Consider the following 12547-nt stretch of genomic DNA (forward strand, 5'->3'; position numbering starts at 1 on the left):
AGATATCATGTCTTGTGTGTCAAGGAAAGAGTACAAATAGTTCCCTGCAATAACGACTTTGTCCAGCAGTTGAGAAGTCCATGTCACAACATTTTTCCCTTCATGCATGATCATAGCCGCCAAAGACATTGCTACACATTGCGTTCCTGCATTTTTACCAAAGCGAACATCTCCTTGATGGAAAGACCCTTTAACAAAACGATAATGATCTGTTTTTGCGTTTTCAACACCATCGCTCTTACCTTTGACGGATCTTGGTGTGCGCCGCATACGAACACCCGTCTCCGGCATCTACAATAAATGGGAAAAGATATATTCAGCAAAATAACATTGAAGTGTTGTTTTAAATTAGAATTTAAAGTACATTAACAATGACAAAGAAATAGCTTTGCATGGACCATTAAAAAAATAAAAATTAAATTAAAAAAATTTGAAATTTTTTATATTATTATTATTTATTATTCACACAAAGAGCATCTACCTCCTCAGGCTCAGGCTCAGGCTCAGGCTCAGGCACGGCAGGGGATCGCCTTGCAGACACCTCCACGCTGGGTGTTGCCTTCACCTAGAAAAATACAGCAAAAGAAAAACAATTAAAGAATTGAATTTATACTACATTAACAATGGCAATGACATAGCTTTGAATGCACCATTAAAAACAAAAACATTTGTGATATACCTCGTCCGGAACCACCGCTTGGAGAGAACTGGTAGATGCGATCCTGGAAGGCACCTCCACAAAACTCGTTGCTGCCTCAACCTAGGCAAAAAAAAAAATTCAATGAACTTCACAAACAAAATATAACCATGTACCATTCATTGTTTCACAGTTTACTATATACTACAAACGTATGCAAAAACATTGTCGCTGTTCTGCGACTCAAATTGTACAAGAAACAATTCCAAACAACACATACTGTATATGCATAGCAAAAAACACAAACCTGACGCTTTGCCAGGGTTCTCTGGGAGGCAGCAGCCCTCTGCTGATGTCCCACAGTCGGTTTCTAATGTAAGAAAAACAAAATTAGCTTTATGAAGCCATATTTGGGGCATAGCTCCATTTACACAACATAAACAGTCTTGACTCTTATTAATTTAGAGTGTGTCAGGAACAAGGAAACACTTTATAATTAGGCCTCAACCAACTGACAGAATTTGCATGCAAATTACCTTTTTGGGTTGTGGAACAGTACCCTCCACAGGGCTGGGAAGATGCGATGGAACAAGTTTGTCCATCGCATCCAACATGGCACTGCTAAACCTGACGGGTGTTAGCGGGATGAAACAGTCCCTCAGAACTGCCTGTGAAATAAAAATGCAGAAAGACTACTGTAGACAATTTGTCTTGTCAAAAAGCAACAATCAAACATATCCTAATCATTTAAGTTAAAGCATAATACAAATGTAACAAACCTGCTGCTGGACCATCCTCTTTCTGGGTGCACCATGTGATGGCTCAAGAAGCCCAGGTTGGCTCCTCTGTAATGACAAATAGCATAGATTGTATTAAAACAGGTACCCTTTGATCATTACTACGGTAAACTCTTTAGGAAATATCACTCCTTTCAAAAAGTCTCAACCTACCTTCCCGCCCTGTCCAACAAGTGTCCAATCGTAAGGGTTCAGTCGACGTGGAACCTTGACCTCCCCCTTCACGACGACAGTTGGAGTGAACCTTGGCGGCGATGGTCTGGGAGAAACCTGTGGTGCGGGTGCTGGTGCTGGGCAGCACAGTTGCTGATAACAAAAATAATAATTGTATTTATGTAGCAGGTATTAAAAACATTTACAATGTGCTTCACATATACAAGAAAACACACATACAATAAAACTGTACCTACATAACACAAGATACATAGACAAGAATAAAAGCACACTATCAAGATATACAAAAGGAGAGGCAAATAGAGAGCATTTATAAAAAGGCTAACCTTGTAAGCAGCACCCCACAGTACATCCACAAGGATCTCCATTCCACCACGATCACTCAGGTGAATCTACAAAAACAAGCGCCAATTAATTTACAAAACAGATATTTTGCTCTCAATATGTATCTGCCATGAACTGAACTTGTAATATCAACTACAAAGAAGTGTACATAAAACTTTTACATTCGCCATGTCACAACAACATATTCTACTTACGCCATCTCCAGCCCACAGGTCAAGGCGGTGTAACGGAAAGTACTCGACCATGGAATAGTACTTCATGCCTAAAAAAAAAGAAAACATCAGGAATTATTGAAATATCCGTACACAAATCTTAACTCTGTTTTTTGTAAATTACAAAACCACAATGACTTTTATGGAAATCATATGTATTCCATCAGTTTTTCTAAGAAGATATAACCCCTTACACATGTAACTGTACTTAAACTAAAATCTTTCATTAACATACCCATCCGTGCCGCCACGCGACGAAACTCCTGACGCATGAAGTCCTGCTGGGCCACCTCGACGTTAAGACGTGGAGGGAAGTCCAGAACAAAAACCTGGTACAAAGCAATCATTACATTATTATTATTTTTGACCAAATGTCAAACCCATTAAAACAAATAAACATTATTCTACAACAGCTCATACAACCACATTAATCCTAGTATCAGAGATACAATAATAATAAATGCAATGAAAAATAAGCCTACGTTAGGACAGCGCTCGGAGACAGTGGCCAGGAGCTTGCCAAAGTCTGCCCCTGCCTCCTCGATAGTCCGGCTCGAGGTGAGGTTGTTGCTCGGTGCCATGACACAGACTGCGTCGGGTGTCCGAGGCAGAACAGTATGCACCACCTCGGTCCTCAACACAGCCGCACAGGCCCCGGGCGTGGACATGGCACCGAAGGAGAGCCCTCCCTCCGGCATCTTCACAAACCCATCTACGATGGCACGTAGATGGGATGCTCCAACAAGCAGAACAAACTGGAACAACAGAAGGGATTTGTTTAGAATGAAAATCACAAATTCCTCAGATCAAAGCATTTGTTCATAAAGTCAAAATTAATAATTCTACCTTCTTGTCTGGAGACTTGGCTGGAATGACCAATTTGTGCTTCCGCCCAGTGAAGGGGGAAATTGGCCAATCGAGCACAGTGTGACGGTAACCTGTACCGCGGCCTATTTATAAACAGACAAATACACCAAGATAAAAGTTAATGGACCTTTAAAAATCATAAATTATCATGCAACGACAATAGACACCTTAAACATTTAACGAAAAAATGTTTGGCTACTTACGTGCTGAACTGGCGGTGCCAGACTGCTGAGGTGGGAAAGCCACAGTGCGTCGCTCGGCCATCCGCATCTTGGCAGCCTCAGAACGCCGGTACGACTTGCCGCGAGGCATCTAAAAGTATGTAGGCACAACTGATTAATAATGACATTACAAGAAACTTTTAGCCTACAATTATATCTTTAGACACCAACTATAGCTAAGCAATAAATCATTTTTGAACACAAGTATACTCAAATTTGATGCATCAACCAAGAAAACCGTATTGCAGGCTGAAAAAAGCAAATATACACAACCAGGCCTTCACAGCTAACAACACAGGCAGCACAGTGGCTGCTAAGCTAGCAGTAGCTTAGCATCACATTCTGAATGCAACAGCTTACAAAAAGCAAATATACACAACCAGGCCTTCAACACAACCAGGCCTTCAGTTAACAACACAGGCAGCGCCGTGTCTGCTAAGCTAACGCTAAGCTAGCGGTAGCTTAGCATCACATTCTGAATGCAACAGCTTACAAAAAGCAAATATACACAACCAGGCCTTCAACACAACCAGGCCTTCAGTTAACAACACAGGCAGCGCCGTGTCTGCTAAGCTAACGCTAAGCTAGCGGTAGCTTAGCATCACATTCTGAATGCAACAGCTTACAAAAAGCAAATATACACAACCAGGCCTTCACAGCTAACAACACAGGCAGCACAGTGGCTGCTAAGCTAGCGGTAGCTTAGCATCACATTCTGAATGCAACAGCTTACAAAAAGCAAATATACACAACCAGGCCTTCAACACAACCAGGCCTTCAGTTAACAACACAGGCAGCGCCGTGTCTGCTAAGCTAACGCTAAGCTAGCGGTAGCTTAGCATCACATTCTGAATGCAACAGCTTACAAAAAGCAAATATACACAACCAGGCCTTCAACACAACCAGGCCTTCAGTTAACAACACAGGCAGCGCCGTGTCTGCTAAGCTAACGCTAAGCTAGCGGTAGCTTAGCATCACATTCTGAATGCAACAGCTTACAAAAAGCAAATATACACAACCAGGCCTTCACAGCTAACAACACAGGCAGCACAGTGGCTGCTAAGCTAGCGGTAGCTTAGCATCACATTCTGAATGCAACAGCTTACAAAAAGCAAATATACACAACCAGGCCTTCAACACAACCAGGCCTTCAGTTAACAACACAGGCAGCGCCGTGTCTGCTAAGCTAACGCTAAGCTAGCGGTAGCTTAGCATCACATTCTGAATGCAACAGCTTACAAAAAGCAAATATACACAACCAGGCCTTCACAGCTAACAACACAGGCAGCACAGTGGCTGCTAAGCTAGCGGTAGCTTAGCATCACATTCTGAATGCAACAGCTTACAAAAAGCAAATATACACAACCAGGCCTTCAACACAACCAGGCCTTCAGTTAACAACACAGGCAGCGCCGTGTCTGCTAAGCTAACGCTAAGCTAGCGGTAGCTTAGCATCACATTCTGAATGCAACAGCTTACAAAAAGCAAATATACACAACCAGGCCTTCACAGCTAACAACACAGGCAGCACAGTGGCTGCTAAGCTAGCGGTAGCTTAGCATCACATTCTGAATGCAACAGCTTACAAAAAGCAAATATACACAACCAGGCCTTCAACACAACCAGGCCTTCAGTTAACAACACAGGCAGCGCCGTGTCTGCTAAGCTAACGCTAAGCTAGCGGTAGCTTAGCATCACATTCTGAATGCAACAGCTTACAAAAAGCAAATATACACAACCAGGCCTTCACAGCTAACAACACAGGCAGCACAGTGGCTGCTAAGCTAGCGGTAGCTTAGCATCACATTCTGAATGCAACAGCTTACAAAAAGCAAATATACACAACCAGGCCTTCAACACAACCAGGCCTTCAGTTAACAACACAGGCAGCGCCGTGTCTGCTAAGCTAACGCTAAGCTAGCGGTAGCTTAGCATCACATTCTGAATGCAACAGCTTACAAAAAGCAAATATACACAACCAGGCCTTCAACACAACCAGGCCTTCAGTTAACAACACAGGCAGCGCCGTGTCTGCTAAGCTAACGCTAAGCTAGCGGTAGCTTAGCATCACATTCTGAATGCAACAGCTTACAAAAAGCAAATATACACAACCAGGCCTTCACAGCTAACAACACAGATGCTAACGTAGCACAGATGCTAACGTAGCACAAACACTGTAGAAAAAACGCAGAACCGTGGCTGCTAAGCGCTAAGCTAACGCTAAGCTAACGCTAAGCTAGCGAGGCAAAACTGTCGGTTAAGTTGAGAAAACTTTTCTTTTAACTCTAAACTATGAAAGAAGTACTTTAACTGCTTTAACTCTACATGTTGACTGTAATAATGCATTACTCTGAATAAAAACTCTGTTGTAAGTCTCCATACAGGTTCAGGTTTGAAAGCTGAGAGCAGCAGCCAACGGCGGGAAAACGCTCGTCCAATCAGGAGCCGAGTTCTTTGTTTAGCTAAGTTAGCTCTTAGCTCCGTTTAGCAAACAGGCCTCCTGGCTAACAGCTAACTAACGTTATAGTAACAGCACGACGAGACGTGCGAAGCAATAGTTGTTTACATACATACATACATACATATACAACTTTACATAACTTTACATGCACATTTTGTTACAGAAATACAGAAGTTAGCATGCTAACAAGCTAGCCACGGCATCATAACTTACCGTAGTACAGACGTCGGAAAGGAGCTAAATTAGCTCAGGGGTCAGTCGGTCAAAAGTCGGTCAAAAGTCGGTCTCTCACTTTCACTCGTTCAGTCTTTCACTCGTTCACTCTTTCAGTCTTACACTCGTGTAGTCTCAGTCTCTCTCTGTGTCTCTCGTTCTCTCTCTGTCTCGATAGATAGCTGTTTCTGGAAGTATGTCTCTGTCTCTCTCTCTCTGGTCTCTGGTCTCTGCACTGAGCAAATGGGACGAAGCAAATTCCGCGGCCTCTTTTTATACTAGAGCCGGATTCTGCCCGCAAGCGGAAGTTGTCAAAATAAAAGTCATTTCCGGTTGCGGTTCAGTACATGGAATCCTGTGATTTATTAATGGATTTAATTATAAAGGATTAACTGCATTTGAATGTATGTAATAACTCGTAAATAACTCAAAGGCAGTGATTACAGACAAAAATACTAAAATAAACAAAACCTAGCTCTTAAACCTACGTACCCCTCTTAGTGTCAGGCTGCTTCACTGACGGTGTGAGAAGGAGAGATACTGCAGGTCCCTTCTGCTGCTGCTCAGAGCTACAGTTAACACAGATTATAACTAGATGGTGAATCAGAAGACAACTAAACTATAAAACCTTTAATCTGTGATCTGTTTTCACTCCGGTATAAAACTCCAGTGATGCTGAGAGGTAAAGTTATCAGATCAGTCTGATCGGCAGCAGCGTCCAATCAGTAACTGATATCCAATAAGGGGGCGTGTCGGTCGGCAAGATAGACTTCCCAGGAGTGCCCACTGTTTTTACTGTCTACTCGGTTTGTAGCTTAGTATTTGGAGCTACAGAGAGCGCACCTATAGTTGTTGACAATGTTCACATTATTGCAGCAACACTTTGTTTTATGAGTCAAAAGGAAACCACACCCTCAAAAGTCCAGTCTCCAGAGTAATCAATGCTAAATACTGCCACCTAGTGACATTAAAAAAACACAACAGCACATAAAATTTGCTGCCTAAGGATGCAAATACATTTCAGTCTAAACTGACAATAAAGTTGTATAGTATCATTTAAGATGAACAGCCTGAACCCTGCCAGAGGTAAAATTTAACTCATAAAATCATTTTTTTGTGGCTGTCACAGTACTGTCAATAAAATCATCACTGAAATTAGATAAGTTTATTACCGTTGGTGTACCAAAGCCAGCGATCATGTCGTATTAACTCTAGATGGAGAACATCAATACATGATATGAAATCATACTTTTTGTCTGCGTGTATGCTGTTTACTGTGCAACTGTCTGACTCTTGCAGCCAAAATCACTATCTGCTGATATTTCTGAAGATGTAGAGAAATAGCATCTCAAATGTGTGGTAGACGATTTCTGGACATACAGCATGATGCTAGCTTTGGGAAGAAATCCATCTGTTATTTACAATATATAATGTACATAATGTTCAATAACTATTACTTCTCTCTGTATCTTCCTCCTCCCTTTTATTATAAAGTATGGAAACGCTTAATCCATGGAGAAATACACCCAGCCTGCATTCAGAAACTGTGCCTTTGAAGACAACAAAAAAAACACATGAAACAAATGAACAACATAAAAAATTTATTAACAAATATCGAAAAAAACAATTTAAAATTTATTCTCCTTCTTCTCCTTCTTCTCCCCCTCCTTCTCCTCCTCCTCTTCCTCCTCCTTCTCCTCCTCCTCCTCCTCTTCCTCCTCCTCCTCCTCCATCCGTACAGACGCATCTGCCACTTCTGCACAAACGTAGACAAAAATACAAACACATTAAATGTGACATTGCCTTTTTTTCAAATTATTTGATAACACAATCAAACACAAAATATATTGACACTTTTTCTGGGGTGCAGCTCAAAAACAAATCAGATTAACACTGTAATATTATTACACAACCATAACGTTAGTTATATCTTTGACAACATGCAAACTAAAACTAAACATCAACTTACTAAACATCTATTTACTTACCGTCGCGCTCGAAGCAGGCCGAGGCCTGCGCCACCTCTGACTCCAGGAGGGAGCTCGCCAGTTTGGCCTTCGTGGCCTTGAGCTCCCTCTGGAGCAGCGACGCCTTGCGGTCCGCCGACCGCAACCGACGGACTTTCCGCACCAGGACCTCCATGGTCTGCGCATTGATGCGCAGGCTCTCCCTACGGAGGTCCTGGCGCGTCACCGCCGGATCTCCACATTTGTACTGTAAACAAAAGAATAAATGTACATATCAATCACATGAACAACTATTAGGCTTAAAATGCAAATTTCCTGCTTAAAAAGGTCAGAACAAATCATCATTACCACTCCTACATTAGTTAAAATTACCACAAATTAAATAGTGACATTCTTATACATGTGACATAAACGTATAAAAGACGAGTAATAACAACACAAATACCACTACATGTAATACTTACTGTGAAAAGTTGGAGGGCCTGCCTCACGGCCTCCACCTCTGGGTCATTTATTGTTGGGAATTTTGTGGGGCTGTCCATTTTCTGAAGAACAAAATTACACAGTACACAGTCAATCAACTAAACACAACCTTCAGCCAGGTCAGCCATCAGGAATTATGGGCAGGGAGACAGACTTTCCAAATTGGGCTAATGCTACTATTCCATCATACACTGATCTTAATTATTGTGTATTTGAATGAGTTTGCCTGCCTGATTTTAAACATGTAGCTAGTGAATTCTTGTAAAGTAGAATCAGGCTTCTAGTGTGTTATAGCCCACACAGTCTGTAATAGTTATTAATATTTAAAACCACGTCTATTCCTGACAGATCAGAACTTTTCTAATTTAGAGTCATAGACTTTATTTATTTTCTATTTATTGACACCTTCACTGTGGTTTATCAAGACATGCCACAATGATGGTTGCACTTTAGCTAGCTAATCCTAAAAGTGCAATGTCATCCTTTGTCATAATGGCATTATAGCAGATGAATAGATGTCTGACCCACGGTGAAATATAGTCTGGTCCGTGGGATAAAACACAGGACCGCGTGTAAAAACACACGCTATAAAACACTATAGAAAAAAATTGCTAGCTAGCTAGCTAACTAGCTAGCTAACTAGTGTGTTTTTCACAGGACCTTATGTAAAAAACCCACTAGTTAGCTAGCACGGTGCTTCGTGTGTTGTTAGCATCTGTGCTACGTTAGCATCTGTGCTACGTTAGCATCTGTGCTACGTTAGCATCTGTGTTGTTGACTGTGAAGGCCTGTTTGTGTATATTTGCTTTTTTTAAGCTGGTGCTAGCGTGCTAGCTAGTGTGTTTTTCGCAGGACCGCATGTAAAAAAAACACTAGCTAGCTAGCTAGCTAGTTAATCCTAAAAGTGCAATGTCATTTGACCAAATTCCCCATTATCTGTATGTGCATCCCTAATAAATGCATTCCCGAAACTGGCAGTAACACAGTGGGAAAACAAAGCCACAATCTCTTAACAACAACAACAAACACATAATAAAAATATAAACTAGTATAAAAACAATATACTCACGAATTCTGTGAAGCTCCTTCTCCTGCAGTCCGTCATCTGCTATGATCTGTCTGGACATAACTCGCCACACCCAACCTTGACTGACGTCAGCTGCAGCGCCCCTTGTGGATTGCAGTCGATATGACTGATATTGCTGTTTTGAACAACTATTTGATTAAGTCTATATAAATATGTATTTCATTTAAAAAAAATAATCTGATCTGTCATGTTTGTTTTGTATCATAATGTCATTGGTGTCACTGCAGTGTAATTGCATAGCTAACTTGCATCTTTATATCCTGAAATCAACTGTATTTCTTTCTGGATGATGCATCATTTTTGGCTGTTGTATCAGTTTTCATCAGTTACCATAACTATCTATAACGGAGCTTATAGCACATTTATGTTTAGTTTAACTTTCATATATTACACATCCTACAACCACCAGCAATCTACAGTTGTAAACTTCAGGGTTACTAACCAATTCCAAAGTTGAGCCTATCTGACCATCTGAGTGCTTAAGATTCTGTAGAAAGTCTGTGTTGTGCCACGCCCCCTTTCATAACTCATGAACGGTTAATCCTACAGTCTTCTGGGAGGTGTCATATCACTCAGCAGAGAGTCCCTGTTTCATTGGTGAAGGTTATCACCGCTCCCGAATTATGAAGGGGGGCGGGGCTAATGTGTAGGGGGCAGGCATAACATTCACCAATGAAACAGGAACTCTCTGCTGAGTTATATGACACTTCCCACAAGACTCTACGACAAACGGATCATGAGTTATGAAAAGGGGCGGGGCTAATGTGTAGGGGGCGGGCATAACCTTAACCAATGAAACAGGAACTCTCTGCTGAGTGATATGACACTTCCCACAAGACTCTACTACAAATGGATCATGAGTTATGAAAGGGGGCGGGGCTAATGTGTAGGGGGCGGGCATAACATTTACCAATGAAACAGGCACTCTCTGCTGAGTGATATGACACCTCCCGCAAGACTCTACGACAAACGGTTCATGAGTTATGGAAGGGGGCGGGGCTAATGTGTAGGGGGCGGGGCTACCCTTAACAAATAAAACAGGAACTCTCTGCTGAGTGATATGACACATCCCACAAGACTCTACGACAAACGGATCATGAGTTATGAAAGGGGGCGGGGCTAATGTGTAGGGGGCGGGGATAACTTTCACCAATGAAACAGGCACTCTCTGCTGAGTGATATGACACCTCCCACAAGACTCTACGACAAACAGTTCATGAGTTATGAAAGGGGGCGGGGCTATGAGTATATTTTTCCATTTACATATAATCAGGACTGGACCCTTATCATACCTGAGAAATTTGGGGCAGATCGAACTATGTACAGTTGAGTTAGGGTTAACCCACTCTCTGCTGAGTGATATGACACATCCCACAAGACTCTACTATAAACGGTTCATGAGATATGAAAGGGGGCGGGGCTAACGTCTTGGGGCGGGGCTATGAGTATATTTTTTCATATACATGTCATCAGTACTGGAGCAACATCATACCTGAGAGATTTGGGGCAGATCGGACTATGTACAGTTGAGTTACAATAACTGGCGAATGGCTCAAAATGGCCGCCACGCCACGGTGCGCTCGTTAAGTGAACGCTCACCATTTTAATAACTTTTCATCCTCAAGGTCTTGAGATGGTCCTGACCAAATATCAACTCGATATGATCAAATCTGTAGGAGGAGTTCGTTAGAGTACGCGGCCAATAAAACGCAAAAATTGGGAAAATCGTACATAAAATCCAATATGGCCGACTTCTGGGTGGGCGGGGCTAATGAAACCCAATGAGGAATATGTTTCAAATGATAATTTGGGGCAGATCGAACTCTGTACAGTTGAGTTAGGGTTAACCCACTCTCTGCTGAGTGATATGACACATCCCACAAGACTCTACTATAAACGGTTCATGAGATATGAAAGGGGGCGGGGCTAACGTCTTGGGGCGGGGCTATGAGTATATTTTTTCATATACATGTCATCAGTACTGGAGCAACATCATACCTGAGAGATTTGGGGCAGATCGGACTATGTACAGTTGAGTTACAATAACTGGCGAATGGCTCAAAATGGCCGCCACGCCACGGTCCGCTCGTTAAGTGAACGCTCACCATTTTAATAACTTTTCATCCTCGAGGTCTTGAGATGGTCCTGACCAAATATCAACTCGATCTGATCAAATCTGTAGGAGGAGTTCGTTAAAGTACGCGGCCAATAAAACGCAAAAATGACATAAAAATCCAATATGGCCGACTTCTGGGTGGGCGGGGCTAATGAAACCCAATGAGGAATATGTTTCAAATGATGAGTGGGATATGCATACCAAATTTCATGAATATCGGATCAACTTTGACAAAGTTAAAATTTTAACGCGTTAGGGGGCGCTATAGAGCCGAATAAAAACACACTGGGCCTAATGGCTATGCAGTTACATAAAGTTCACAGGTGTCTATCATTTTGCCAAATTTTATGAGATTCCGAGTACCTAAAGGTATGTTCAAAATCTGAAAGACATAAGGGGGCGCTAGAGAGCCAACATGCCACGCCCAAGCAAAATTTCACCACTAAAATTAAGTAATTACTAGTTTGGATGTGTGTGTAAAGTTTCATAAATTTTTGTGCATCCTAAAGTCTTCAAATATGCGTTCGTAAATTCTAAAATCACGCAGGAAGTCCAACATGGCTGACTTCCTGTTTGCCGGAGAAATCTCAAAATCATTTAATCCAGGTATGAGGGCGTGAGCAATGACATACTTGAATTTCGTGAAGATCGAAGAAACTTTCTCGGAAAAACTGCGTACGTTAGGGGGCGCTATGGAGCCCCCTGGAGACACCCGAGCCCAGTCACTCCAGAACATTGAATTTCCCACCAGTTCTGACGCATACTCCACTTTTCGTGAGTTTTGGGGATGGCTAAGGTCGTCAAAAACGCGTTCTTGCAGCGGAAAAAGAATAATAATCTGCAGAAAAACAATAGGTTCCTTGCACTTCGTGCCAGGACACCGTTGGGTCCTGGCACTTTCGTGCTCGGGCCCTAATAATCTGCAGAAAAACAATAGGTTCCTTGCACTTCGTGCCAGGACACCGTT

At 42.1% G+C, this 12547-nt stretch overlaps 1 protein-coding gene across 1 annotated transcript in view; it reads right to left on the minus strand.

The window, feature by feature from the left end:
• LOC141776244 (uncharacterized) overlaps positions 1-6122 on the minus strand; it is a 14175-nt gene extending 8053 nt beyond the window's left edge. Inside the window, exons 1-14 of the mRNA XM_074649720.1 lie at positions 5928-6122; positions 3236-3344; positions 3012-3115; positions 2648-2920; positions 2401-2494; positions 2148-2215; positions 1935-2000; positions 1588-1740; positions 1417-1482; positions 1174-1305; positions 945-1007; positions 680-760; positions 482-565; positions 58-291 (exon numbers count right to left, since the gene is read on the minus strand). Coding sequence (XP_074505821.1) covers positions 58-291; positions 482-565; positions 680-760; positions 945-1007; positions 1174-1305; positions 1417-1482; positions 1588-1740; positions 1935-2000; positions 2148-2215; positions 2401-2494; positions 2648-2920; positions 3012-3115; positions 3236-3344 — 1527 coding nt within the window. The 5' untranslated portion in view covers positions 5928-6122. The remainder of the gene's footprint in view (positions 1-57; positions 292-481; positions 566-679; positions 761-944; positions 1008-1173; positions 1306-1416; positions 1483-1587; positions 1741-1934; positions 2001-2147; positions 2216-2400; positions 2495-2647; positions 2921-3011; positions 3116-3235; positions 3345-5927) is intronic.
• Between the last annotated feature and the right edge of the window lie 6425 nt (positions 6123-12547).

Source organism: Sebastes fasciatus, chromosome 11, assembly GCF_043250625.1.
Source record: "Sebastes fasciatus isolate fSebFas1 chromosome 11, fSebFas1.pri, whole genome shotgun sequence".
NCBI lineage: Eukaryota > Metazoa > Chordata > Actinopteri > Perciformes > Sebastidae > Sebastes > Sebastes fasciatus.